Genomic DNA, 23701 nt, shown 5'->3' on the forward strand with positions numbered 1-23701 from the left:
TACTCTTTGTCTTGCCTCATACATATCTGTTTGCTGATGCTCGACCCTGCCTGTGTATGACCTTGTCTGTGAATAAAGCTTTGCGTATGGATCCACACGCCTCACCTCTCATTCGCCCTGTTACACTGCCTATATTCTTACTTTTCTCTGCAAAAAAAAAAAAAAAAAGGTGTATAAGCTATTTGAATGAAGTATGCATGTAAACATAGTACCAAAGGTATAAATATATGATTTTGTTTGACCTTGATGTCAAAGGATGGTGTGATATATTATTAGAAATATTAATAATAAACAGAAAAAATAAACAGATAAATACAAATAAGCAAAATTTCATGAATTTCAGTGTATATTTATTAGCAAGTGATATTAGCTACACCAAATAACAAGTTTCTAGTGAAAATGAAACTACACAGTAAATCAACCACCAAACAAAGAAGACATTAGCTTTAGTTTAACAGCTGTCAACAGTGGTCACAAACTGATTTCTTTGGAGGAAAAAAAGAGTAATAAAATAAAACTAAATAGCCATTCTGAACTAAGTATCAAAGAACAAAGATAATGTGATTAGGTCAAAGTTGACTTATTTCTCCAAGAATCCATTGTGAGTGACAGGCTTCGCTTACATCAGGGATCATCTTCATTCTCTTCCTCTTCAATGTATCTGATGGAAAGAGAAGAACATTTGATGACAGCTAACAGACAAAGCTAAGGATATGAGTCACTGAATACATAAAATCCAAATATTTTCTGCTGTAAAGGTCTTCATTTTTAAGTTTGCCTTTAAAAGATTCAAAATTGTAACATGCACTGTATATTTAATGCACATTAAAGTTGTGTTTAATTTATCTTTATTTTTTTATTGTTTGGGGTACACTCTAATAAGACTTTAACAAGATATTTCACTGATAAATATAATGATATCTGACAACTATGCTGAGCTCAGGCTCAAGTGATGAACTTTGATTATCCACAGATCTGTCTAACTAAGCTTAATGCCAAGTGTAAAATTAACAACAATCTTTTGACTGCACCACTACTTACTCAAAGTGTGTCTCATGCTTTGAGAAAATAGACAGGACGAAGGAGGCAGTTTGACCAGGATTCTCTGTGCATGGTACAATCAGGTACTCTCCCGGCTCCAGCCAGAAGAATCCCATAACCTCTCTCAAGTTTTGGAAAGACTTCATTTCCACAGGTGTTTTGTCACTGAAGAATTCAGCTGAGAACTTCCCACCCTCACCTCTCACCTAAAGAAGAATTAGACGAGTCGATATTGTACTGTCAATATTTGACTATATAGTCAGATATTTGTGAGTTAATATTTACTGATTTACTTAAGATGGTGTCTGTTTGATAAAAATATCTCTAGAAAAATATATAATTTCTCCTTTTACTTCTCATTCACTTGACATTTTACGAATATGTTGCCGTTTTCTTAACTAATTTGTAGCAGACAAATTACAAGCATATCAAACAAAAAAAAAAAATGTTATAGACATTTAAAAAAACAACTCTCTACAACTCTCCTCAATCTCTCTGAAATGTAAAACCTGCAGAACTACATCTGTCAATACTGACCTTAAAAACATAGAAACCAATCATGAAGTTCTTTTGGCTACTTCTGTTTCTCTGCTCATGGTTCTGCATGAGTGACACCAGTATGTTTTCAGCACCCTCTTCATGAGTACAGTCCTCACTAAGCTCCTCAATCCTCACCCGAAAATGAGGGTTTTTCCAGAAAGTCTCTAAACACAGCAAAAGAGTTGGACTTCTAATGAGTTAGAGGTCTTTTTATAAATCAAACCCAGGTGGGATGTTTAACAATAATCATCTGCATTCTTTGTATGGTGGAAATTTATACTCAGTAAGCCTTTAGAGGAGGTCACAGATGAAAACAAGCCCAAAATCCATAATCCAGGGGGGAAATTCTTATTAATTCATTATATTCAATACTTTCCCATTGTTTTTATTAAGAGTGTCAACACCACTATTTATACATTCATCTATAACATACAGAAGCCTATTACTAGATCACTCTAAGAAAAATGGTGCTATATAGCACTAAAATTGGTTCTTGGCTCATAATCATAGGGGAACCACTTTTGGTGCTATACAGCACCTTTGTCGAATGGTGCTATGTAGAACCATAAGAGGTGCCATATTGCATTGTATTTCTTCAATAAAAAAGGTGCTAAACACACCAACAGTGGTACTTTGGTTCGTAAATAACCTTTAAAGGGGCTTAACAGGTTCTTTGTACGACAGTGGTGCTATATAGCACCTTAATCGCCCCAAAGAACCGCTGAAGAACCATACAGGAGATTATCAGGTTCTGTATATGGTAGCGGTGCTATATAGCCCCTCAATCATACCAAAGAACCTGTGAAGAACCGCTATGATTACGAGCCAAAGAACCACTTTTAGTGCTATATAGCATCATTTTTTTTTTTAGAGTGTATAAATAGAAACATACTAGATATTTAGAAAAAAAAAAAAAAACTTATATTACTTATAGTACCCATATTGTCCATGGAACCACCAGCTGTAGTCCCAGCAATCCATTTGCCAAAATTGCGTTGTGAATTCCAGTGGCATCCAGAGGATCTGTCCAGAAAATCAGGACAGAGACAGCAGATATCCAGGCTTTCGAAGTTTTTGGTGAAATCTTCCATTGACATCCTGCAGTACAGACATTTGTTCCTAAGTAAATGTGATTCATGCTTTGTATATAGTCATATATTACAACATTAATGCTGACCAGAACGTTTTCAAGATTTTCACGGTACTTGAGGTCCTGCTTACTCACTGTGTCCCACAAAGATGATCTGAAAGAATTAAATACATTATACACGCAATATATTTCATGTGTCAAACCAGCATCATGGCAGCCCTGTTAAATCATGCATTCATATTTAATAGGTGAGGTGATAAGACAAAGTGATTAGGTGATTAGTTAAAATGTACATTTTCTGATGCAATGAAGAACTTGTGAAACTGTCTCACGTCAGTTTGAAATTTTAATCTATTGATTTGTGTTCACGTTCAGGTTTAGGTTTAGGGTAAGAAGTAGTGTTAGATGCTCCAAAATAATAAATATAAAATAATTTCTAGTTTTACAAATGCGAAGATTTAAACACTGAAGTGGTACCCCACACCGAGATCATCCCTATTGAAATACATTACACTGAAAGTCGTGCTGAGTGACATGAAAAAAAGGGAAATTTGTGTCTATGAACACGAAACAATAGATTAAAATTGTGACTATGTCACGAACTGCCGTGAGACGGGGTTGCAACTGTACATAAAAGCAACACTTACTCGTCACTCCAGTCTCCATTCCACTCTGTCTTTCCCCATGGGTTTAACACTCTCACCAGATGAGCTGGATTTCCATCACTCATCACCTATTCAACAAAACCCAGTGTTTCCGTCAGTTTCAAACATTTTTAAGACAGAAACAATTTAGAGGGGCATAAACGCATAAAAAATAAATTACAAAAATACATAATCATGCATAATCAGGAAAACATACATGGGTTTGGTAATAATTTGTTGTCATGCACATTTCCCTGTACAATGAAATTCTTACTTTGCTTTCCAATCTGAGTGTCAAACAGTGCAATATATAATAGTGCAATACAGTACTGTGCAATTGTATAAAGTCTGTGCAAGTCACATATGTATCTCAAAAACAGCATTGAAGAGTGGAGCAAACAAACACGCCTGCCATGGAGGGCGCCATCTTGCATTGAGCTTTGCATTTGTGACTAATGCTATTTGTGAATAATGCAATTAATCAGCGAAAAAGCATGAAGCATAAAGAAAGCACAGTGCTTTAACAGAAGTTTGAAATGAATATTTTTCAGTGCATTTTAAGGTATTTGGTTTCTTTCTAGCAATGAAACTTCATGGTCTTACCTTGGAAACACCTGTCACAGTGTAAGCATGACCCCCAACTATGCCTTTGGGTGACACAGCTTCAGGTGTTTCCTGATTTATTTATATAATCAAAAACAAACAAGATTACACACATCAATGATGTATATAATGTTAATATATCAGTACACAGAAGATTAATATGTATTTGAAAATAAAACCTTTAAATTACACCTGTTCATCATACAAAGTGAGTATTTGTCGATGAAGCATTGAATCCAGGATTATGAGAGGTCTTACCTCGTGATAAGAAGCACAGCCCATGAGGGTTTGTGACTTAGCTGCACGATCCATAATGTCCCACAGATAAGTAGGGGCTTCATTCAGCACAAACTCCATGTGCACCCCACCAGTGAAGTCCATCAGGGCCTCAGAAATGAATCCTCCATCTAGGTCTGCGTAAGAGCCGCACACCCTGTAAAGCCAAAACCATTTTATGGTGCAGTGTAATGTAGTAAATATGATGTAATGTGCCCTGTCAATGTTTAAAGATATTACTATGTTCCTCCTCACAACAACTTCCAAATCTAGAGGGCAAATCAAAGGTAAGATCATGCATATGTTTCACACATCAATATTCTTGATTGTCTTTATTTCACAGCATCTGCTGGCACCTACTTTGCATAAGCTTTCTCCAGTAAGGCAGGCCAAAACTCATTAGATGTTTTTGAACCCACAAAAATGAGCTTGTCATCAATTGTTGGAAGCAGATCATCAATGACAACATCAATCCATTTCCCAAAGCGCCAGAACTGTAAAATGAATTACACAGAGGCAAATATGAAGGAAAAGGGTTAAGGATTAAAAAGAGAAACCATGTTTCCCTGTCGATACTCCACTCGTACTGCGTCTTTTCTAAAGATACTATGGGAAAAGCCTTTTTTCCTTCTGACTGAAGCCTTATTCAATCACGCAGTGAAACTGCACGGCCATTGGTTCGTGCAGTGTGTAAAAAACGAACCAATGGCTCGGCAGCAGAGCTACACGAGCCTATGGCGACGGAGCCCGCCAGAGCCCGCCAGAATGGGCAGAGCCGTCTGAATATATAAGCAGCCGTTTCGCCATAGGAACTCAGATGTCTTCTCCTTCAGCGACGACGACGACTTCATCTCTTCACTGATCCAGGAAGCCTGCTCGCCGTGGAAACGCCTCGCAGCTGGAACCAGAGGTTTCTCCGTCCTCTTTTCTCAACCTGACCAGCGCCACTCTGCTAGCGCAAGTGATCTGGTCTCGTTTGGGGGGAGTAACGAAGAGCTGAATGGTGACAGCATGTCATTGGCAGCTTCGGATGCAGCTGTCGGGCTCTGTAGCTGACCCCACCCTCCTGCCTTCGTCCACTCCCAGCGCCACCAAACCCGGGCTGGATGCCGAACTTTTCTGCGTCCTCTCTAAACGGTGGAAGAGCTGGGTCTGGAGTGGTCTCCACCGGAAGAGCCATCTCGTAGCCGTCTGAATGAGTGGTTCCTGCCAGGGCGCCGTCAGGCCCTTTGTCAGCAATCCTCGCCGTTCTTCCCTGAAGTTCACAACGAGCTCACGAAATTATGGCACTCCCCCTACTCCACTGACCTACGTACTTCCGCTTCTTCCGCCCTCACCATAGTCGACGGCGCTGAAGAAAAAGGGTACGAGAAAATGCCTCCTCTAGACAAGTCAGTGGCCGCGCATCTCTGCCCGCCCTCTGCTATCGGCTGGAAGGCAAAGGCAAACCACCCGTCTAAGCCGTGCAGGACCACCGCAGCGCTTGCTGGACGCTCCTACGCTTCGGCTCCATTCTATGGCGAAAAAGCGCCACCTGTGGCTCACGCTAACGGAGATCAAGGATGCAGACAAGGTTCCATTCCTTGATGCCCCGATTTCCCCCAGTGGCCTCTTTGGTCCGGCGGTCGAAGGTTTTGCTGAACGTTTCACTGAGGCACAGAAGTCTTCCCAGGTCATGCGACATTTCCTGCCCAAACGCTCCAGCTCCATAGCTGCTTCCAGTCGCCCTAAGCCACCGACTCAGCAGCCAGCGAAGCCTGCCACCCCCGCCGCTCAGCCTGCCAAGCCGCAGCAGATGCGAGGGCGTTCCCGTTCAGCCAGATGCCAACCTTTTCCTAAGCGCCAGGGCCCCCAACCTAGGATAGCGTTGGACCCAGCGCCTCCGGCATCTTCCTGATCTGCAGAACAGGAAGAGGAAGGGACCGAGTTCCGCCACGGCCGGACCGCCCCCAAACAGCCTCTCTGGAGCCTCTCATCACCCCGTTCAACACCGGGTGCGGAGGAAGATGTGTTTGTTGCTATTATAGGGCCCGTACAAGCGCCCAAGCAACCACCCGCTGTTATAGTGGGAAGAATTAAACACAAACATTCTCAAAAAGAGCAAAATTCCTCTTCCATGTCTCACGAGTGCCCTGCCCCCTTGCAGCCGGCCACTCGAGTTTATCCAACCCCCCAGCCTTCGGCCATTGGTCGAAAGCGGAGAAGTGGCTTCACATCAACTGCTTGGAAATGCTAGCAGTATGTCGAGCATGCCAGTTCTTCCTGCCAGACCTGAAAGGACACCACATGCTAATCTGCTCGAACAGCATATCTGTAGTGTCCTACATAAATCACCAAGGAGGCTTCTCCTCGAAGCATCTTTGCCTATTGGCAGAACGCCTTCTAGAGTGGTCTCTACCCCATCTGCACTCGCTGAGAGCAGCGCACATACCGGGCAAATTGAACCATGGAGTGGACAAGTTATCTCGAAGCAATGTCCCCTCAGAGGAGTGGACGCTCCATCCGCAGACGGTTCAGAGAATTTGGGAGATCTTCGGCGACGCCGAGGTAGACCTCTTCGCCTCAGGAGAGAACTCTCACTGCCTGACTTATTATTCGAAGGTTGAGGATGCGCTGGCCCACGAATGGCCCAACCTCCTCCTTTATGCGTTCCCCGATCGCCTTGATTCCGCAGGTTAAGGAGCGGGGACACAGGATCCTCTTGTTGGCCCCCCTGTGGAAAAATCAACCTTGGTTGTCAGAGCTGACTCAGCTGCTCGTAGAAGCTCCGTGGCCCATTCCCTTGAGACGGGACCTACTGTCTCAAGCGAACGGGACAATTTGGCACCCTTGGCCCGACCTCTGGGCCCTGCACCTTTGGCCGCTCGACGGGAGCCCGCGAGCTTCTCAGAGAGTGTGCTGAAAACCATTTCTGAGGTTAGAGCACCATCTACACAACGCCTCTATGCCCTTAAATGGTTCGTGTTCTCCACGTGGTGCCTAGACCGTGGTGAAAACCCATCTACCTCTGACTTATCGGTGGTTCTGTCTTTCCTGCAAGAACTGCTGGATAGAGGACATTCCCCATCCACACTCAAGGTTTACATAGCAGCTATAGCGGCCTCGCACGCCCCTATAGCAGGTCAATCGCTGGGCAGGGACACTTCGGTTGTCCGCTTCTTGAGGGGTGCCAAGAGGCTGAATCCGCCTCGGCCCCTCACAAGTCCCTACATGGGACTTGCCCACGGTTTTGAGAGCCCTGAAGGGCTCTCCCTTTGAGCCGCTACAGTCCACGACCCTGCGCTCACTGTCACTAAACACTGCTCTGCTCTTAGCACTAGCGTCGGTCAAGCGAGTAGGAGACCTGCAGGTGCTCTCCACTAGCCCTGCCTGCCTGGAATTCGGACCTAACGACTCCAAAGTCGTCCTGAAACTGAGGCAGGGTTATGTACCCAAGGTGCTTTCCACCCCATTCAGAGCTCAGGTCATCACGCTCTCCGCGCTTCCTCCCTCTGATGAGGACCGGGAGTTATCCTTGCTCTGCCCTGTCAGAGCTTTGAGAATCTACTTTGAGCATTCCGCCCCCTTTAGTAGGTCGGAACAACTCTTTGTTAGCTTCGGTAACCGTGCCAGAGGGCTTCCGGTTAGGAAGCAGAGGCTCTCCAGATGGATAGTGGATGCCGTTACGCTAGCATACTCGTCCTTGGGCCTACAATGCCCCATCGGAGTACGAGCCCACTCCACAAGAGGCATCCCCTCGTCGTGGGCGTGGTCTAGTGGTGTGTCTATTACAGAGATCTGTACGACGGCCGGCTGGGCCTCACCGTCAACTTTTGCTAGGTTTTATAACCTGGAGGTACCGGCCTTACAGGCCAGAGTCCTCTCTACTTAAGGCACAGTATGCACGGGAACATTCTGACGCGGGAACCCTTGACCGCAAGCTCAAGCTCTCTGATTGGTTACTTGTATGTTCAGCCCACGGTGTCGAAATACAAGAGGTTCTGGAACGATTATCCAGGCAGGGCGTGACCTCTTTGAGTTTAGACCACTTTAGCCTTGGGTGTTTTTTATGCTTCCCTTAAGCATTGAATTCTTAAGGTGGTGTAATTGAGTCGTTCCTCTATCAGCAGGGCGTGATTGAATTGTGTTCCCGTAGCGTCTTTAGACAAGACGCAGTACGAGTGGAGTATTGACAGGGAACGTACTCGGTTACTGTCATAACCTCGGTTCCCTGAGATGAAGAAACCTGAGTTCCTATGGCGAAACGGCCGCTAATATAACCAGACGGCTCCGCCCATTCTGGCACCCTCTGGCGGGCTCCGTCGCCATAGGCTTGTGCAGCTCCTCTGCCGAGCTATTGGTTCGTTTTTTACACACTGCACGAACCAATGGCTTGAATAAGGCTTCAGTCAGAGGGAAAAAAGGCTTTTCCCATAGCATCTTTAGACAAGACGCAGTACTCGTTCCGTATCTCAGGGAACCGAGGTTATGACCCAGATAGCACACGTACGTCTGCAAGATGTCTGTTTAAGATCTCTTGATCTGGAAAGCATCTGCTGTCTATAAACGTCTGACAGATGTCTGTAAGATGTCAGTTTTACATACATTCTAAATCATAAACATCTTAAAGACATCTAATAGACATCTATTTGACATCTAAAAGGAGACGTCCTATAGACGTATTGCAGATGAGCAAACACCCTAAAAAATACGTCTTGCAGATGTAAATGCAGACGTCAAATAGACATCTCCTAGATGTACGTGTGCTATCAGGGGACAGTAACCCAGTATGTTTCCTAATCATCAGATCCATTCAAAGATTCATAAACATTCAAATATCAAATAGGTATTAAACTCACCCTGAAATGAAATATCCCTGCATAATTTTTTCTGAATGTCTGACCAGCTGGAATGATTTGGTTTATGATATCTTTCGTCATAAATGATGTCTCCTCATCTTTTGAGGTTAAAGCCCCAATTGAAGCCAAAAACCAGCAGTTTCCTAAAAACAAACTTGAACTCATCTAACAATGAATGTGATTGTTTATGCATGTTTTATCATACTGTTCATACATGGTTATTTTAGTTGATGTGTAATGCTACTTAGAAACTGAGATAATGACCGCTTAGAGCACGTCATGGTGTATTCAATTAAACCCAAACTTACCCAATTTGGAGCCTTGTTCGTAATCAAACCTGGACATTCCATCGACAGTAAAGAATGGTTTACCAGGTGACACTAATTCCTATTCAGATAGAATGAGCAGTGTTCTTTCAACACCTTAAAACTTTGATATAAAGTGAAATAAATATAATTTATTATACAATTAATATTATTGTTTACATACTGCTGGTCTCTTCCATATGACATTATTATAGTCCAGATCAGCTTCTTTATTCAGAGTGCCAATAGAGCTGCTGTTTGGACGGAACAACTCATCTGTGTACAGCTCATTTCTTCTGAGAGATTTCTGGAGCAGCTTCTGATAGTCCTGACCCAGGAACTTCACAGGATTAGTAGGAGAACCTTCATCATGTTCAGTTGTCCTTTCGTGGCGCTCATGAGGAGGAGGCATTTTTCACTCAGAGAAGCCTGTCGTCTGAAGACAAACTATACAAACAGAAAAATGTCTCAAAATAGTTTTTTTTAAGTCATGTATTTAAAGTTAAAGTCATGTATTTTAATTGAGCTGTGACCTTCTACAGTACTTTCATATTATCCTATCCCTGTTCCTGCCCGAGTGTTGTAATACTCGGTAAAATAAAACAAAACTTAAAACTAAAAAAGTTAAAACAACAAAAACAAAACATATCTGTGCAAATGGATTAAATTAATTAAAATTAATAAATTAAATAGATACAAGTAAGAAATACATCACACCTGCAAGGATCTGGTTGGTCAGGGAGTTACCGTAAAAGACTGCTTTTCTTCCCTGTGTCTGGTTTTACATTCGACACCTGTGGAATATTGTTTTCTTTTCTTTTTTTTTGCTATACATCCCACCCCTTTGTGTAGAGACTGTTTTTCAGGCGACTTCATAAGGTTAAGCATGTCAGTGTGTAAAGAATAATATTCAAATGCCTCACGCCTACAGCATGTGGTGTCATGGTCAGGAATTACTACATTCCAAACTCGATCTCATTGAAAGACTGACTAAAGTAGATAATAGTCTAACATTTTACCCAAAAGCATAATAATAGATTGTGAGCTGTTATATAACAACAGCTGCATAGGTACTGCACGCTGCTTTTAAAATTGAGACATTAACGCAAAACACTCAACCTTCAGGTTTTTTCTGGCCTTAAGTTAAGTTATTTTGATGGCTTCCCTGTATATATCAGGTTTTCTTAAAGAATGGCTAAATAGTTCAGTGAATCATGAATCCCTTCACATTCCTCCATATGATTTCTCTAACTTTTAATATAAAGAAAGAATTGTATATGAAGAGTTCAGATGCAAAAGCCTCTAGTCTATATTTTATGTATTTTATATAGTCCTATATTTTTAATGGCAATGAAAAGAACCTATTCATTGCCATTAAAGTGAAATTACTGAACTTACACATAGGAGCCTGGTGAAAATGCTCATTTTAGAATAACATTTCAAACGGCACTTAGAGGCTTTTGCATTTAAACTCTTCATATATTATTTATATTTTATGTTTTATAAATGAGGACTTTATATCTAGCAAAATTTTGTCTTTCATCTATACAAACACCCCCCATAAAACAATCTACAGTAGTTTAAATCTGCACATTTTGAAATTGAATTTGTCCGAACTGACTAAACGAAATGTGCATGAGCAAAGGTAAATGTAACTGCACGTAAAGGAATAGCACAAAAAGTCAGACACTTATAAAATGTATTATTGTGACAGGTCCATCAGATAATTCTTTAGAAGGCGATAGCAAAACAGCACACCTTAGTGTCACATGTCTGTGTGTTGAGTTTCTGTTTTGACCTAGTTTTTGACTGTGTCTTGTTAAGTTCATCGTTACCACCTGTTGTTTCATTAATTATCCCATTAGTTCCTGTGTTCTTAAGTCCTGAGTTCTCCCCAGTTCATTTGCCAGTTATCGTTTGTATTATGTGCTATGCTACACTGTTCTCCTGGATTTCATCTGTGGACTATTATTAAAAGACGATTATTTGGAAAACTCCTGTGTTGTGTGCTCTTATAGCATAGCACCCGCAACACTTAGTCAGTAGAGCTTTATTTAATTTTTGTCAGAAATGAAATGTTCAATATTTTGTGTTAATTTACAAAATAACAATTTAAAATGTATTAAAAAAACCACATTATTTGCATATTTACATTTGAGTTGAAAATATTACTAATAAATAAAGGTTTTTATCAATTTTTCAATCGCTATGCCCATGGTTACCTCGGTAGAACCATAAAGGCACTTTACCATTGGCAATTAAAGGGGCAGGAGCTCGAACACATGGAATTAGTGCAAAAATGCCCAAAATGAATGAGTTACAATAAATTATGAGGAATCCCATCGTTAACTAATCATACAATACAAAGTGCTAAATTTACAAGCTAAAGACAAAGTAATTCAATTAATACAAATATTAATACAATTCGATCAATTTTCATTTAAAATCAGTTTGTACCTAAAATTAGAGTATAGTTCTTAATTATACATTATAGAAATATTCACAAGACGGCTGAATATCTTCTCTTGTGTGGACGGTATCAATGAGGCTGATATCAGATAAACAATGGTCACAAACTGACACCAAAACACTTTTTCCTGGCATGTCAATGTTTCAAAGTCAAAAGCCAAAGCATTTAGAGGAACATGAGTGTGTATAGATCTGTAGCCATGCGGCCTAAAATCTCCTTGTATTATGTTGTGTTGAGAAATATTCTTACTTCACAATCTTTCTGACAATTAAAAAAAATAAACTAGCATCAGAACTAGTATTAAAATAGCTTTATATATATATATATATGCTTGAATATTCTTTTCTTTACACCAACAGTGACTCCAAGTGTTTACAATTATAAATACATACATTACATGCATAACTTTTCAAACAGTCAAAATAGACAGAATTTAGAAACATTTACAAACATTTAGGTCATATGAAATTTCTGTATCAAATGATAATTTTAAGGAAAAGAGAAAAGCATTTTATCATATATCATTTTGATATAGAAAAATAAATGAAATAAAAGAAATGTTTAGATCAATCAATAATTGTTCCTCTTCAGGAACTCGAGCTGCGTCCAAGAACGCTAGGGGAACGCCTCCAGCGTGACCGCGCTCTGATACAAATGTAATCTGTCCAAAGGATGGGCGAGACCAGTGGTGTAGTGGTCCCTGGAGAAGTGGGTATACTCTCATTTTTCACGTTTTTTTTTTAGTTTTTTTTTTAAGTAGTCCAGAAAAAAGCCCTGTTTTAGAAACAGTGACATGTAAGACTATGATTTAGTTTACCCAAAAATCTGTAATTTCTACTTGCTCACTAAAATGATCATGACTTGATTAGGAGCAGTTTGTAGTTACTACTGGTCACACAAGCAGCCTGGATGAATGTAAAATGTATTTATCATGAGGCAAGCATGGTGTTTCGATTATTTTTTGCACATTTATTTAAATAAAATACTTCAAATCTGATGTTGACAATGCATCCTTGTTCATATTTCATCTTAAATAAAACACACAAATCATTCTCTTCCAAACATCAAAGCCAATCAGCTAAACTTAAAAGTGCACTGTCAAAATTGAAATTATTTGGTTTTCAATAGCTGAATACTTCGTTAGATATATATAAATATTGCTACAAATATTGAATATCATCATTTTTTGAATTAATGCTTTGTTTTTAACATGTTCATTTACCAGTAAATCATTCAACAAAATAATATGTTACAACAATATTTAGTTAACAATTAACAAAAATATATGCATTAACAACACATCAACAGTGATATACTCTCTCAACCCAGCACTGGGTTTCTGACCTTTGCTCATACTACAGTATATTCCAGACAAATTTGCTTTCTGCAGGAGCTTTCACACTGCACTTTCTAGAACGCACAGAAGAGGCAGCACGATGGCTCTTCAACCAGGTCCTTGTATATTTTCTAGGATCAAACTTGGAAGTTGGTGGGCCGTTGATATTAATCATCATCAAGTTTGATATGTTTGAGATCAGAAGGACAGCCCTCTTGTCTGAGCTTATATTGTTCATAAGGCTAAAATTCCTCTCACACTCTGCTGTACTGACAGGGAATGTTTTCATACAGTTCATAAGTGGTTTTAGGTCCTTGGGCTCACTACTGGGCTCTTCCAGTAGGTCCCGCATCCCATTCAGTGCTTGGTCTGTGCACAAGTTAAATCGCTTGCACAGTCGCTTAACTTGTTCTTCACCATGGCGGATGCTGGGCTTTGATGGCCACTTACTCTGATCAAGGATGCTGAGGTCCATGATGGTCTCATCTTCAAAAGACAAGCGTTTCTCCAGATTGTTCACAAGGCTTTGTAAGAACTGGCCTGGATTGATAGACTTCAGCTTTGCATTTGTTTTCAGGGCTATAGACCGATACTCCCCAGTCTGTTTTGCTTCTAAAGCCTCACTATATTTCTCACCTGGACTCTCTTTGAATGACTGGATCACTCTGATTGAGCGTTTCAGCAGATGCTCTGCTCTGAGGAGAGTTATAGAACGAGACTGAAGCTCCTGTGACAGGAGACTTAGTTCATGGAGAGTGTCGTACATGAGGCCAAGGTCACAAATGAATTCTGGACTCTGAACACGGTCTAACAAACCTCTGTACATCTGCCTCTCTTTGGTGGACCTCATCTCATCACTGCAAGCATTTTTAAAGTGCTGCACAAGAGCTCCCAGGGATGTCCAAACAGCACGAACAGTCCGAAAGCTACTGGCCACCCAGCGTACATCCAAGATTCTGCCAATGCGAAGAAGTTGTGAGCCTACTTCAGCTGCTGCATTTACAAGTTCACGTTCATTTTTGTTTGACATACTATACAGAGAGTATAGCTTCTGGATAAAAGTTTTAAAGTGATAGACAGAGTTTACCTCATCAACTGCATCTGACACAGCAAGTTCAAGTCTATGGTTCATGCAGTGCCATACAAAAAGCTTTGGGAATCTCGAAGTCAGTCTGGTTGCTACTCCTGACTTCTTTCCTAGCATGACACTGGCTCCATCAGATACAAATGTTACCCAGTTTTCATGAAGCCACTCTTCTGTAAAGCCAGCATTAGTTAAACAGGCGAGTAACGCCTGTACTATGCCATCTGCTCTCTGATTTTCCAGTTCAACAAGTTCCAGGAATATGAACTCAGGACTTTCTTCTTGAATTGATGCTTTAATAGAAACTGTCATGACAGCTTTGTGACTTAAAGAAGATGCCTCGTCAATTAGGACAGCTAACTTACTGGATGATGCTATAATGCTACTGATGATTTTGTTCTGCATCTCACTAGCAACATGTTGTATTATTTGTGTTGCACTGTAACGTGAATGAAGTATTGAGCCCATTTTTACACCATTCAGTTCCTGCAGCTCAATGAGGCTTTCATGGTCAGAAAAGGGTCGGTTATTTTTGGCCAGATGGTAGGCTGTTCGAAACACAGCTTCAGTTTCCTTCATGTAGGACTCAGTCATAGTCTCCACTGCATTCTCAATGGCAGCTTCTTTCTGTTGCTCTGCCACCTTCACAGCCTGAGTGTGGGCCTTGGACAACGCATGTTTCCTCACCTTATTTCTCAAGACTGACAAACTTGTTGTTCTACTTCCCTGGCCAGACACTTGAATTTCAAAGTTCATCCATTCTCTTGAGAGCGATACACCTTGCTCCTTGTCGATCCCAATGGAGTTCACACTGCTACAGACCAGACATCCTGCGAAGCATAAACAAACAATGTAACTACTCCTGTATCCACAGCTGTACGTGTGTATGGTCCTTTACACACACACACACACACACACACACACACACACACGTTGGTGCAACAGCATTATGAGGACTCTCCATAGGCGTAATAGTTTTTATACTGTACAAACCGTATATTCTATCCCCTTACACTGCCCCTTTCCCTAAACCTACCCATCACAGGAGACATGCTGCATTTTTACATTTTTAATAAAACATTGTTTTTTTATGTTTTTTAAGCTATTTGATTTACGAGGACTTTTGACATGTCCTCATTAACCACCCTAAAGTTGTAATACCAATGTAATACACATGTCATTATACAAATTTGTGTCCTCATAAATCATATAAACCAACTCACACACACACACACACACACACAGTTATCTGTTTCAAAAGTTACCCAAACTAGCAATCTACCTAAACTTACCCAATTTTTTGTTTTTGGATCCCAACCATGGGTTCTTGGATTTGAAGTCTTCTGTTTGTTTAGCACTCCACAGGTCTGGCCAGTCATTATTGATGTCTACAGAAACAACAAAAATAATTATGCATCTCCCTGTCTCTCTCTCTCACACACACACACACACACACACACACACACATGTTTGTTTTACTATCTTTGTGGGGTTTTCCATAGGCGTAATGGTTTTTATACTGTGCAAACTATATATTCTATCCCCTTACACTGCCCCTTTCCCTAAACCTACCCATCACAGGAGACATTCTGCATTTTTACATTTAAAAAAATATATAATTTAGTATGTTTATTAACCCATTCCCCTCATGGGGACCGCTGGTTGGTCCCCACAATGGAGGTGATTTCAGGTTTTACTATCCTTGTGGGGACATTTGGTACCCACAATGTAATATAAACAAACACACACACACACACACACACAACTGTGATCACAATAGTCATCAGCAAGACATGGGTCCCCCTCTTTACATTAACAATCTGCATAACCAAGTGGAAATATTTTCAGCAAGTAAAGCTGAAGCATACAGGAGATTAGTGAGTGAAATACTTGGGAGAGTTTATTTAACAAAAAACAACAAATTTAACACAAAATGTTATATAACAGTAGCATTGTAAAAAACAAACAAACATGGATACAGACAAAATAAATATAACGGCAATAAAATAAATAACATCACACTGAAATTCATCTATTGTTACAAGCTAAATCAACATTCAAAATGAGGCTTAATCTGTCAAAATCACCTTTTGTTACAGTGTGAGGCTTCACTTTTCAATAAACTGGAGATGCAATTTACTGCCTGTATGTTCTGACCTGGTGGTGGTAGACTGGGTCCTTGTCTATGCTCACACTGACTTGCCTGGCTAGCTCCCGGTTGAGAGCTGCCAGGGCTGCTGGTTTCAGGGGTGGGGTCTGCCTGGGCCTGATCTGAGCCTGATTTGTGCCTCTTTACAAAAAAGTCAGCAATATATCCCTTCCTTTTCATTGTTAACTTATCTGTCCCTATACAAAATAAGACAGCCTGATTAGACCTCAATATTGTTTTAGGCTGAATCTTAAACTACATGTCCCCATTCTTGTGTTTTAACTTACTTAAAAATCAACTACCAGCCTAGCTGCTATAAAATTAAACTAGATCATATAGGTTAGTTAGGGCTAAGTAACTTGGCTAATGTTATAATTTAGGGCTAAGTAACTTGGCTAACGTTATAATTTAGACCTTTACAATAATAAACAAGCTTCATAGACATTGAGATAATCAGTTTCATCAGTCTGGTATGAAATTCTTAAGAACTGGGTTGATTAAACACTTACTAAAATCCAACAATGCCCCGGTTTCCCCACATTATCCCAATCTACGTAGCTAGCTTCATAACGTTAGCCGACTCGCACTAACTATTGGTGGCAAAATCTCTTCTCCTCTAAATGTACAGTCATATTGCCACTAGTTAAAATAATGATAATTTTTGGAAACCACCTTAAAACTTACCTCAGAATTATGTCTTCCATCAACTGGGGTGGCACACCGCCGCTTGTGTTGTTTCTTCATCTGTTGTTTGGTCTGCTGCCGTTATTGTAGTCAAGTTTTTTTTTTTTTTCACTGGCACCTGAGGTAGTAGTGATATTTTCCTCGGCATGACCTGCGGCACCCGCCCTACTCTGCCTCTGATTGGCTCATCAGTCCTCATGCCTAAAGTTAACCAATCTCATCAGTGAAAGCAGCGAGTACCAGCCAATTAGAGGCAGAGGAGGGTGGGTCATGGCTCACAGATATTACTGACCGGTGCGCATCAGGGGGGGATTTAGAAGTGGGTATACGCAATGCTGACTGAAAAATAAGTAGGTATACGCCGTATACCAGCGTATACCCTGGACTACACTTCTGGGCGAGACGTCACGGGTGGGTGACGTAATGGCCAGGAGGCATAAAAGCACGTGCGGTGGAACCGGCGTCAGCTTTTGTCATTCAGCTACCGCTACTCTGTGTGTCTGTCGATCTGTGTTGTGAGTCTTACTCTTATTTAGTGTTGTTTGTCACTTGAAATAAGCTCCACAATGTCTAAAGTGCAGAGAAACTAGCACTTGGGCGAGAGCAGATCGCATTACAGGCTGTGTTTTTCACTAACAGTCCGTGTGTGGTCTGCTTGAGAGCAGAGCACGCAGAGTCAGCTCTCGAGGGAGCTGACTGCCCGCTTGTGAGCGTTTGGCGCTGCGTATGCTTACTCTCAGAGGGCTCTCTTTGAGGAGGGAGCTTTCACATGCGTTCCTTGCGTTGCCGGCCCGCTTTTGCCTAGGCGGAGCAGCGGCTGCGCTAGCGGGGATCGCAGATGGATCAGGTGGAGGGAATGAAGACGGGCGAGCCCCTATCTTCTTCCTTCCCATCAGATCCAGCGCCCGCTCTCTGGGTTCGGAAGCCTCGCGGGTTCTTCCCCCCAGAGAGAGAGGGCGCGACGCTCCGCCTGTCTTTCTCCGAGGAGGTAGACGTGGTGAATGGTGTCGATGAGCTTTGTAAAATCGCAGTGTTTGCACAAGCTTATTATGAACGAGGTTGTCATTATAGCAGTTTCCCTGCTTAGGAACGGAGTTCGCGCTGTCAGCTCGAAAAAAAGGGGCTGATCGTGCTTCTCCCCGCCGTATGATCTCGTGGTTAAAAAGAAACCGGTCCGCCGCTGCCGAGGCACGGTGGCGAATGAGATCGCAGGGATCGCACATAGATCTGGCGGACGGGTTGGAGACGGGTTCGCCCTCTCTCCACCTGCAATCCCCAGATCTAGCGCTCTCGCTGGGCTGGAAGCCCGCGTGCGGTTCTTCCCCTTGAGTGAGAGCTCACTGTTGCAGCGCGTTGCCGAGGCGACGCGTGCATTATGTCATTCTCGTTCGTTTCATGAATCCTTTCATATCAGACCGTGTTTACTTGTCTGGTTGTTTTTCTCCATTTAATTTTGAGGAATTAAATGATCTATTTCATCTAACTAGGAGAAGTTAGATGTGTATGTGTAAGGAGCCTAAGAAAACTTGGGATTTTCTCGAGTAAGAGCACTATGTTTTACTTCTCTTCCTCGGAGGAGGTTGATGTGGTCAGCAGGGGCTGCTGGGCGAAGCAGCCCCAACCGTGTTCCAGCTCCTCCTATAGGGAGCGTCACTTCTCGTACTCCCCAGTATGTTGGAGTCAGAGTGGTGCTCCCAGGCCAAGGCCTTCTAGCAGAAGGTGGATCTGCGGACCGTCACTCTCGCTGGATAGTCTTTGGCTAAAAACATCCTGCTGCCTATGGCCCAGGACTTCTGAGGGCCGGCCCCTCTGGGGAAGAGCGGCATACACGGTGCCCGTCTCTCCTCAGTGCCCTCAGGAGATCGGTCTGCCAACCCTGCCACGTACAGTGTTCCAGGGCGCAGCGATCTCCAGCGAGCATACATCTCAGTTTCTTCCGCCCGGAAACGTAGCGGAGCTGAGATGCTCGCCACCCCTTCGGGGGTCTCTAGAGCAGCTAGTTTGGCTTTCTCCTGCCGGTGTGCCATTCCAGGATACCGAACTAGCCGCTTTGATTATACCAGATGCCAGTCTCCAGAGACTGGTTCCCTTAGTAGGCACCTGGCGGTGTGGGAGCCCCTGCCAAGCGTGTCTCATTGGGTCCTGCATTGCAGGCTCTGGTTCTACCAGTCTAGTCTTCCTTGAAGATGACGTGAGTCTGAGGACAGTCGCTTCAATAGGAGACTTGGCTGAGGCAGTCCTGGTGCCCATGGCCCAGAACTTATGAGGGCAGGCCCCTCTGGGGAAGAGCGGCGTACACCGCGGTACACGGTGCCCGTCTCTCCTCAGTGCCCTCAGGAGATCGGTCTGCCAACCCTGCCACGTCGGTGTTCCAGGGCGCAGCGATCTCCAGCGAGCACACATCTCAGTTTCTTCCGCCCGGTAGCGTGGCGGAGCTGAGATGCTCGCCACCCCTTCAGGGGTTTCTAGAGCAGCTAGTTTGGCCGTCTCCTGCTGGCGTGCCGTTCAGGACACCGAGCTAGCCGCCCTGGTTATACCAGAGGCCAGTCTTGAGAAACTGGTTCCTTAGTAGACTATTTGGCAGCGTGAAAACTACTGCCAAATGTGTCTCCATGGGACCTGCATACTGTAGAAAGAGGCTACAGAATCCAGTTTGGTTCTCCTCCGCCTCGTTTCAACGGGTTGAATCCCACTCTGGTGGGCCCCGAGCAGGTTCTGGTAATGGAATGAGAAGTAGAGTACTCTCTTGAGAGAGGAGGCCATCGAGGTGGTCCCTCCTTACGAAAGAGATTCCGGGTTCTACAGCCGGTACTTCATAGTTCCCAAGAAGGATGAAGGGTTGGCGTCCCATTTTAGATCTGCATCAGTTGAACCACTCAGTCAGCAGACTGAAGTTCAAGATGCTCAAACAGGTCGTGTCTCAGATCAGGTCCGAGGACGGGTTTGTCGCGATCGATCTAAAAGACGCATACTTCCATATCTCCATCCTTCCCACTCACAGGGAGTTCCTGAGGTTTGCTTTCGGTAAGCTCACCAATATCGGGTTCTTCCCTTCGGGCCTAACACTCACCACGCACTTTTACAAAGTGTGTGGATGCCGCGTTAGCTCCGTTGCGACTACAAGGCATCCGCATATCCACTTTGGTTGATTCTTGCTCTATCAGAGCAGATGGCGGCTCAACATCGAGATGTTGTTCTTGCTCACATGAAAGTGTTGGGGTTAAGACTGAACGCCAAGAAGAGTGTGCTTTCTCCATTACAGAGAACCACTTATCTTGGTGTGGTGTGGGATTCGACCACGATGCAGGCACGTGTGTCCCCTGCTCGGATCGAGTCAATCCTCACAGCAGTCAGGAAAGAAAGGCCAGTGAAAGAAGGCCAGTCACTCAACAGTGGTGGCTCAAGACCAAGGGGTTCTCCCCAAGGGGAAAACCGCTTCACATGATCAAGGTCACGTGGTGGTGCCTACGTGCCTTAGACATGTGGAGACATCCTTGGTTCTTGTCTCAGGGCCTGGTGTTGGGAGCTCTGTGTTGCTGCGTACGCTAGCAACGGACGTGTCCCTCACCCTGCCCGCAGTCTGTGGAGTACTCGCCGTCTCATGTGGCACTTCAACTGCCTGGAGATGCTGGCGGTGTTTCACAGAAACACTTTCTCCCAAACCTAGAGATCGCCGGTGTTGGTGCGATAGCACCGAAAACACTGCGGTGGTCTCTTACATCAACCACCGAGGAGGTCTGCATTCATGCCCCCTGCACAGGCTGGCGTACCAGATCCTTGGGTGGTCCCAGGACAAACTCCTCTCGCTGAGAGCAGTTCACATGCCTGGGCATCTCAGTGTGGGAGCAGACATCCCGTCGAGGCAGGGGCTGAGGCCCGGGGAATGGATGCTTCACCCTGAGGGGGTGAAGCACATTTGGAGAGTGTTTGGCCAGGCTCAGGTGGACCTCTTCGCTACTCAGGTAAGTATACAGCGCATGTCCCCTCTGGTACTCTCTAAATTCATCCAGCTCCACTGGGGCTGGATGCCATGGTACAGACGTGGCCGAGGCTTCGTCTGTACATTTTTCCCCGATCGCTCTGCTCCCGGGAGTTCTGGCGAGTGCGCTGGCACGAGGTCAGTCTACTTCTGGTAGCACCGTTCTGGCCGGGCCGAGTATGGTTCTCGGACCTGATTTCTCTCCTCGACGGCTCTCCATGGGAGATTCCCGTCAGGAGCGATCTCCTCTCTGGCGGGGTCTGTCACCCCGCCCGGAGCTGGAAGTTGTGGGTGTGGCCCCTGAGGCACAGCCCATAGCTTCTGGTCTCCCAACCGAGGTTGTTGAGACCTTCCTCCAATCCAGAGCTCCCTCAGTGAGGAAACTATCGCCTTGAAGTGGAACTTTTCACTTCTTGGTGCGGAGACCGCCAGCTCGACCCAGTCAACTGCCCGATTGGTACAGTTCTGGAGTTCGTGCGGGCCTGTTCCTCCGCAGGGTTAACCCACTCCACCCTGAGGGTTTACGTAGCGGCTATACCGGCCTACCACGCCCTTCTCGGTGGCCTTTCAGTGGGTAGGCACCCCCTAGTTACATGTTTTCTCCTCAACACAAGGGACTTGTACACCCTGAAGTGAAGTGTCACTTCATGGTGCAGAGGTTGCCAGCTCGACCCAGCCAACTGCCCGTTTGGTAAAGTTCTGGAGTTTGTGCGGGCCTGTTCCTCCGAGGGTTAACCCACTCCACCCTGAGGGTTTACGTGGCGGCTATACCGGCCTACCGCGCCTTCTCGGTGACCTTCAGTGGGTAGACACCCCTAGTACATGTTTCCTCCAGAGGCTGAGGCCTCCGGCCAGGCGTTGCTATGTGGTGGATCAGGATGCTATTCCATAGCCTCGAGTCCTCTGCTCTCCCTCTTGGGGATCAAGACTCACTCTTCAGAAGTTGGCCTCGGGACGCAGGCCCCGCTCACTTAGCCACCTGTGGCCTTTTTTCTCTCGCCCTAGCTGTGCTCCATCCACACTAGGCAGGGATTTGTCAGTCTGGCGGCGTGGGGATCTCGTTCCCCTAGCGTTCTTGGACGCAGCTCGAGTTCCTGAAGAGGAACGTCTTAGGTTACGTATGTAACCCCAGTTCCTCGAGGAACGAGGCGCTGCGTCTCAAGGCCATACTTCCGGCATCCCTGACGGTTGCTTCATTCCTGAAGCTGACGCCGGTTCCACCGCACGTGCTTTTATGCCTCCTGGCCATTACGTCACCCGCCCGTGACGTCTCGCCCATCCTTTGGACAGATTACATTTGTATCAGAGCGTGGTCACGCTGGAGGCGTTCCCCTAGCGTTCTTGGACGCAGCGTCTCGTTCCCTCGAGGAACTGGGGTTACATACGTAACCTAAGACGTTTTTCATCACTAAACTGCTTCTTGCGATTGTTGGCAAACCTCCTGGCAAGAAGACATTCCCTCATGAGTACATGGTGAGTCCTATCCACTAAAACACAGATACACAAAAATAGACTGTAAATATATGAACTGTGAATGAACAAAAATAACAAAGAAAATTGAGCAGAAATATTTTAAACACTTATATGGAACAAAATATGGAAAGAATATGGAAAAAAAAATAATACAAAATTATGTCAGGAACTCTAGATGGCGCAGTGCAGCTGATTGGTTTCTTTTCACATCAGCAGCCAATGAGCTTGCAGCTCAACATTTAAATACTCGGCTAGTTCTTGCTGTAGCAGTTGCAGAGCGCTTCAGAAACTCTTTCCCTTCCCCAGCTCCACCTGTTCAGATCTGCTACTGGGTAATTTCATGTATGTTATATGTACAGCAGCAGTATTTCCTATATGATAACAGCAGGATGTCTGTGGATGGATTGGCAGTAGCAAGTCTCAGTACGGAAAGAAAAAAAAAATTGCATCAAAACAATGCCCTACGATATTGCAACGCATCAAAGCACTCAACAGAGCACAGTCAAGAATAACTCGCCAACGTGTACTAAACTGTGGACTAGCTTTGACTTTTGCTGCTGATGTGAATGGTGATGCTTCCTATTTTAGTGTCAATTGATGGCCTTTCATTTTTTAACCAGAAATGTGCTTTTCTGCTGTTCATTGAAGTTTTCCGTGTCTTTTTCCCGTGTCACGTAAAATGAGTCCATTTTAAATCGTTGATAAAAAAGGGGAGATACGTTAAGAAAAAATAAATGATCAGTTGTGGGACTATATTCTGTCATAAATCGCATACCATTCATTTCTGAACTTTCTACCATCCGTAACTGGAAATAAAATTACTGGTTGATAAGTTTGCACATGCTTTTGGTCGGTGAACTAGATCGTATACGTATTTTGAAAGACAAAAACCATCTTTGGAAGAATTCATGGCTAACTGCTCCGATTGCAGCGGGGCTGACATCAAGGATTCCATGACTAACTGCCCTCCCAATTTCACCCATGATCAGATCTATTCCACCAAGACCAAACACATTAACACTGCCATGTATATTACCATGCTAAACTCTCAGAGATTTGTCATGACAGACAAATGCTTTCATCAGCATTACCTCACTCTCATCAAGAGTTATCTTCCCGTTTTCACAGAGTCTCTGGAATATCCCTGGTAAAGAGAATAAAGGCTGTTAATATGTAATAAATCCAAAAC

At 43.8% G+C, this 23701-nt stretch overlaps 1 protein-coding gene and 1 pseudogene across 1 annotated transcript; both read right to left on the reverse strand.

Moving 5' to 3' along the window:
* Window positions 1-346: 346 nt before the first annotated feature.
* Window positions 347-10641, reverse strand: LOC131523361 (calpain-1 catalytic subunit-like; annotated as a pseudogene).
* Window positions 10642-12385: 1744 nt separating this feature from the next.
* LOC131523425 (E3 SUMO-protein ligase KIAA1586-like) lies at window positions 12386-17475 on the reverse strand. Its single transcript, XM_058749806.1, has 3 exons — window positions 17061-17475; window positions 15520-15615; window positions 12386-15057 (listed from the first exon to the last, which is right to left on the reverse strand). Exon 3 carries the CDS (start codon window positions 14981-14983, stop codon window positions 13163-13165), a length of 1821 nt encoding a protein of 606 aa, XP_058605789.1. The 5' UTR covers window positions 14984-15057; window positions 15520-15615; window positions 17061-17475; the 3' UTR covers window positions 12386-13162.
* Between the last annotated feature and the right edge of the window lie 6226 nt (window positions 17476-23701).

The sequence above is a fragment of the Onychostoma macrolepis genome, chromosome 17, assembly GCF_012432095.1.
Source record: "Onychostoma macrolepis isolate SWU-2019 chromosome 17, ASM1243209v1, whole genome shotgun sequence".
Lineage (NCBI taxonomy): Eukaryota > Metazoa > Chordata > Actinopteri > Cypriniformes > Cyprinidae > Onychostoma > Onychostoma macrolepis.